The sequence below is a fragment of the Peromyscus eremicus genome, chromosome 8a (assembly GCF_949786415.1).
Source record: "Peromyscus eremicus chromosome 8a, PerEre_H2_v1, whole genome shotgun sequence".
NCBI classification, from domain to species: Eukaryota; Metazoa; Chordata; class Mammalia; order Rodentia; family Cricetidae; genus Peromyscus; species Peromyscus eremicus.
Window position 1 is genome coordinate 19,934,060 of NC_081423.1, and position 6,000 is coordinate 19,940,059.

The 6,000-nt window shown below is 52.1% G+C and overlaps 1 protein-coding gene across 2 annotated transcripts in view; it reads right to left on the reverse strand.

The window, feature by feature from the left end:
• Wwc1 (WW and C2 domain containing 1) overlaps nt 1-1,808 on the reverse strand; it is a 141,898-nt gene extending 140,090 nt beyond the window's left edge. Inside the window, exon 1 of one of the 2 annotated variants that reach the window (XM_059270350.1) lies at nt 1,572-1,808. In XM_059270350.1, coding sequence (XP_059126333.1) covers nt 1,572-1,690 — 119 coding nt within the window. In that variant the 5' untranslated portion in view covers nt 1,691-1,808. The remainder of the gene's footprint in view (nt 1-1,571) is intronic. The other variant, XM_059270351.1, reaches the window with a different exon arrangement.
• Between the last annotated feature and the right edge of the window lie 4,192 nt (nt 1,809-6,000).

Below are 6,000 nucleotides of genomic sequence, written 5' to 3' on the forward strand. Positions count from 1 at the left end.
CCAGCCTGGTCTATAGAGTGAGTTCCAGGACAACCAGAACTGTTACACAGAGAAACCCTGTCTTGCCTCTCCCCCGCCTGCCCCCCCCCAAAAAAACAAACAAATAAAGAAAAAATAAAACACCAAAATATATAAATACTAAATACGTTAGGGAAAACGGGAGTTGGAAGTTGGTGAGGTGGCTCAGAGGGTAAAGGCATTTGCCTTTGGTCACCGGAGGCTGCCAGGTGGAAAGAGCAAACCGACTCTCACAAGCTGTCCACTGGCCTCCAGAGGCACACACACGTGCGTACACACGCACCATTATTAAGCACTGAAAGAGAGAGAGGTGTTGGGGGAGGGGGCGTGTGGGAGGAGTCAGGGCTTGCACCTTCTATAGCCTTTCCAATTGTTTTTTTTTTTTGAGACAAGGTCTCACTATGCAGCCCTGGTTGGCCTGTCTTCTTGAGTTCTCATTATTACTCCTTCCCTTCCAAGCAAACTATTAGGCAGACACAAAGGGAAACTGAGGCCAAAGGACAAAAGCAGCCTGCCTAACATTCTGTAGCATTAAAATTTTCTCTTCCAAATTACAGGAAGAAGACCAGCGCTGAGCAAAGAGTAGGCACCCATGAAATCATGAATGAATGAATGTACTCAAGAGAAACTGAACTCATTGCTTCCTGCTTTTTTTTTTTTTTTAACTTTAACCCCCATCTTGATATACAGTCCATCCTGGACTTCTCAGATCCCCTTATCCGAACCACAAAAGATGAAGGGTCCTGGGTTGCTTCACTGGCACCTAACCCCCAAGGTCACAGACCAGGTGGAAATTCAACATTTCTGGGACACTCTACCTGGCTCAGGAAAAACTACACCCAGCGAGGTGGCCACCAAGGTCAGGACTGGCTGAGGAGCCTTGGCCCCAGCAGGAGGAGAGGGGGGAGAGGAGGCTACAGGCAGGGTTTTGCCAGAGGCCTCTCACCTCCGTCTGCATCCTCGCAGCTTCCAACGTGCTGTGAGATTCCTGGAGAACCAGTCTCCCTCACTTACCCTCCCCCGCTCCCTCCTTCCCCGCCCACCTCCGGCTTCCCCAGACTTGCTCCAAAGCTTTTCTCAGCAGCCAACGAAGCACCTGTCAAAAAGCTGCTTTCTCTTCGCCAGGCAGAGTGTCCTTCCTCCAGTAGGCTCCTAGCGACCCTCGGGCTCCCTAACCACCCCTCAATACCCAAATCACCGCCTTTCAGCCAGGGGAGTCCCCAGGGAAGGTTCATTTCACCTGGCTTGGTCTTTGCCTTCATCCCGTCCAGACCCCTCTTTGTAATGCTCCGCTAGAGCTTAAGGTCAAAACTCTGGGCAGGTGCCACTGGGGCCTAAGTCCTCCACCTGGGGCGGGCTGCGGGCGGCCCGCTTGGCGTCCACCCTTCTCTGCAGCTCTTAGTTAGGGCAGGAGTGCAGCCCAAGAAGGGGTGAGGGTGTGGAGGGGAGCAAACTAAGACCTTCTAAGAGGCACGCAGAGTTCCCCTGCACACCAAGGGCAGGTGCGGCCCAGGCGCGGTGCCGGGTCCCGGTCCGAGCACCCCGGGTCCTACCTGTCCCGCGGGTCGATCCAGCTGGTGGTGCGGTTCCTGTGGTCTATGTAGTAGACCTTGCCGTCGAAGTCGCGCGCCTCCTCCCAACCCTCCGGCAGGGGCAACTCCGGCCGGGGCATCTTCCCGAGCGCGGCCCGCGCTCCCCCATGCAGCTCGCGGCCGCCGCGGGGCTCAGCGGCTCGGGCCGGCCGCTTTGGGTCCAGGCGGTGGCCGAGGCTGCATGATCGGGGGGTGGCGCCCGGGGATCGGGGGCCCTAACGGGGGCCGGCCGGAGTGGCGCCGCTGTCCATGCGGCCCTGCGGCCCCAGCCCCGCGCCACCCGCCTCTCACGCTGCCATGTGCGCCCGCCGCGGCGCCCAGCCGGCCCGAGTGTGTGGCCAGCCGGCCGGGAGAGAGCGGCCCGAGCCGCCGCCTGTCGCCTGCCTCCGCCGCCGTGCGCCGCGCTCCACGCCGCCGCCTCCCGCAGCCGCTGCCGGAGCCCCGCCGCGCGCCCCGAGACTTCTGCCTCCGCCAGGTGTGGCTCCGGCGGTGCAGGTAACTGCGCTGCCCCGGAAACGGGAGGCGGAGCGCCGGGCTCCGGGGTTCCCGGGTCTCCTCCCCGCGCCCAGCGCCGCGAGGGCGGGTCCTAGAGCCCGAGACGCGCCCCCTCGTGGGACAGTCCCAAACGCCGACCACCTCTGCGCTGCCCCCGGAGGCTAGCCTCTTTGCACGTAGAGTGTCCAGGCTCTTGGCACTGGTGGTCCCAAATCTTGACACACCCTGTTTTCTGTGATATAGAATGAGGAGTCAGGCAAGAAGTGGTTAAGTGAAAACATTCTTGCAAATCGGAGAACATAAGTTTTCCAGGATCTCTCGTCCCTTCCCCCAGCACTCACACCATCTGTCTCCCTCCTATTCAATTCTCCCCACGTTGTTTCAACCCTCCCCTCCGTAATTTGCAAATGTAGCTGGCTTTCCTTAGGGTCCCTAAAATTAGGAATGCCATGGATCTGCTTCTCTAAGAGGACCTCCACCGGTTGGAGGAGACAGGGCAGGGGAGGAGAAGGAAGGACATATCTTGCCAGTCATAGTGAAGTGCACCTGTCTCTCAGCTACTCAAGAAGCTGAGGCAGGAGGATTGTTTGAATCCAAAAGTTCCAAGCTGAGTCAAAATAGCAAACATAGGGGAAAAAGAAAACAAAAACAAAATAGCAAACCCTGTAGCAAGAATAAATAAATGCCCCGAGAAACTAAAAATACCGAATTAAATACAAAAAGGAGATGGAGTCATCCAGCCACGGATCCTCTGGCTTTGCCCTTTCTCTGCTCTCTCTTAGGTCTGGTGTTTCCCTAATGTGAATTTAACTAGGCCTGAGGCAGGAAGCTGGACTGAAGAATGAAGTCCAGTGCCTGGGTAATTCCCTTGTCAGAATCTCTTGATTTGGGGAATAGCCTGTCAATTCCCTGTACTGTGTGGGAATTCCCTGTTTGGGTTTCACCTCCTTTTAATAGACAAGGCCTTTCAAGGTGCACTCCTCACATCTCAATGTCCTGAGGACTGACCTAGGGGATGAGTGGAGCCCCTTCTCCTGTCTTCATTCTGTAAATACTAAGCTTCAGACCTTAGGGGGGGTCCTCACCACCCAAAGGCTGGAGTTCTCTCTTCCTCTCCACTTCCTCTGATGGGCCAAAGCCCTCGCTATCATAAATACTTCTAGCTGTTTTTGTTTGTGCTGTCAGGGATCAAACTCAGGATGTCCCGCCCTATTGCTGAACTGTGCCCCCAGCAAAACCATCCAGTTTGTTAGGATTTTTTTTTTTTTTTTTTTTTTTTTTTTTTGGCCTTTTGAGACATGGCTCTGGCTGGCCTGGAACTCACTATGTAGATCAGGCTGCCTTCCTACTTCTGCCTCCCAAGTGCTGAGATTCCGAGTGTGAGCCACCACATTCAACACTTTCCAATTGTTCATTAGAGGAATAGCCCCAAAGTAAAGCTGACACGCACCCACCTTTCTATGCATGATCTCAGTTCATCTTCACAACAAAGCTTTGGAGAAGGTGGGGTAGTGTATATTGACACCCATTCTGGAGATGAAGAAACTGAGGCTTCAAGATGGCCAGGGATAGAGCTGAGAAGATACACAATTATATCGCATTCTAGCACCAGTCAAACATTAATCCTTCATTTTTTTTTTTTTTTGTTGGTGTTTGGGGTGTTTTTTTTATAGTCTTGCTATAAGCTCACAGTAAACTTGAGCTCACCATCTTCCTGCCTTCCTCTCTGAGAAATGTGATAACTTTTCTCAGGCTTTCCGACTGGTTGGGAAGAGAAAAATAAAGGCTTAATCCATCACCCCAGAAATTTCACAAGGGTCCATTTGGAGCACCCTGGCTGGTGACCATCACATGTCTATAAAGTGTGGGTCAACTGAACTTTCTGCTCAAAAGAACCCATGTCTTTTCCTTCCTGAAACATATGCATGGCTGCTCTGACAAGCCTAATTGGTGTGTGTACGTGTGTGTGTGTGTGTGTGTGTGTGTGTGTGTGTGTGTGCCTTATTTTCCCAGCTTCCTGCTGGATGTGTTGTATTCCAGATCCTCACAGCCTGATATTTCCCAGGGGCCTTGCTCCTCTGTGCCTTTACATCAGGATTCAGGAGCAAGAATTGGTTCCTTAAAGCCTAGGCCTTCCTGCCCCTAACAAAAGGATCCCAGGTTATCTCCCAGAAGCTGCAAGCAGGGTGATGTCATCTACAGATGGTGGCCTGCCCCCCTGCAATGCCCAGTGAATCATCTCCAGGCATTCAGAGGCCCAGGGCAAGCATGCAAGAGATTAAAGGTAAAACCTGCTGAGCCTTGTTATAGGTTGAATTGGTTGTTATTCTACAGGTGACTGAACCACAGGAATCCAAACCCTAGCCTTCCTGGCCTTCCTCTTAGGATGCTCTGACTTAACAATGTGCTGAGTTCAAGAGTCTGGATATCATACCGTTGAGGCTGAGCGGAGGGGACTACCAACCACACCAAGTCTGCATTTGCTCTCACGGGTAAGTGACTCATGGGAGACCACACAGGTTGTCTTGGTCTTAAAGTTAGTGTACAACAACAACAATGACCATTTTCTACACACGTCTTAGGAGATGGGGTAACAGATTTCATGAGAATGAGGAGGGGGGAATTAAGTGCGAAAAGAAGAAAAGGAAAAGGAGAGAAAGAGAGGGAGGCTGGAGGCATGCTCTCTGGGTAAGAGCAAGCATTAATTTCTAACAGGGCAGGGGTGTGACTCCCAGCACCCACCCCTGGCGGCTCCTAACCGTAACTGCTGCTCCAGGGGATCTGACACACCTCTGGCCTGAAGGCACCAGCAATCACATGCACATACAAGATACATACATACATACACACCCAATACAAGATAATAAAGTAAAGTTAGAGAAGAATAGTAATGGAGAGACAGACAGAGCGAGGAGAGAGAAAACACTATATCAGAAGTGGTTTCTGGATGGCATCTGCACGCTTTAAGGGGCTGGAAGCATGGAGAACCTTTCCTGGAACTTGTCTTCCCACTCCATGACTATACTCATGCTGGCTAGTTCACACGTCCCAGAGCACGCACACTGTTATGTTCTACGCTTGAGCCCATAGTGGGAGCCAAGTCCCCTTTCTTTAGTCGTGATTACTTGAGGTTCGTAGTTGTGCCCTGCGTTGGTGGTTTTAATGATTATAATACACCCTAAGCCAGAGAGAAAGTCTGGGTAGAGGAAACCTTGGCAACGGGAGAGTCCAGGCAGAAGCCATCTTTAATTGACCTCTGGGTACTCCGTGCTTAAGACAGTGCTGCTAAACAAAAAGAACCGAGTCTAAGGTTGCCTCCTCCTTTTCCAGAAGAGAAACAGTTTCTGTGCCTAATGAATTGAGCCCTTATTGAGTTCCACTCTACAGAACGGAACCGAGACTCTGACTTTCCTTTAATAATAGAGCACAGATTCCAAAAGTCGGCTTCCGGTGAGATTTTTATTTTTAAAGATGGGATCTCATGTAGCCTAGCTGGCTTCAAACTCACTTTGTAAGTGAGGAAGACCCTGAACTTCTGATCCTCCTGCCTCCACCTCCTGAACGCTGGGATTTCAGGCACATACTACCACACCCAGTTTACGAAGTGCTGCTCATCGCCCCCCACTTCCTCCTGAGGGCTTCGTGTGCTTTCCAGGCAAGCACTGTCTCAACTGAGCTCTAACCCCATCTTTCCAGTGGGTTTGCACTCCCGGGTTCCCAACAGAACCAGAAAGCTAGGAAAGAGAAACTTCAGAACCACAGTCAGGTCTGAAGGAGTAGAATAGTGTTTCTAGCATAGACCACCCTTGAACCCCTGCTTTTACTTGGTTGTGGGTCCATTTGGGGCGATAAGAGAAAGCTCTGGAGATTTGGGAGGACGGGTGAAGTCAGACCG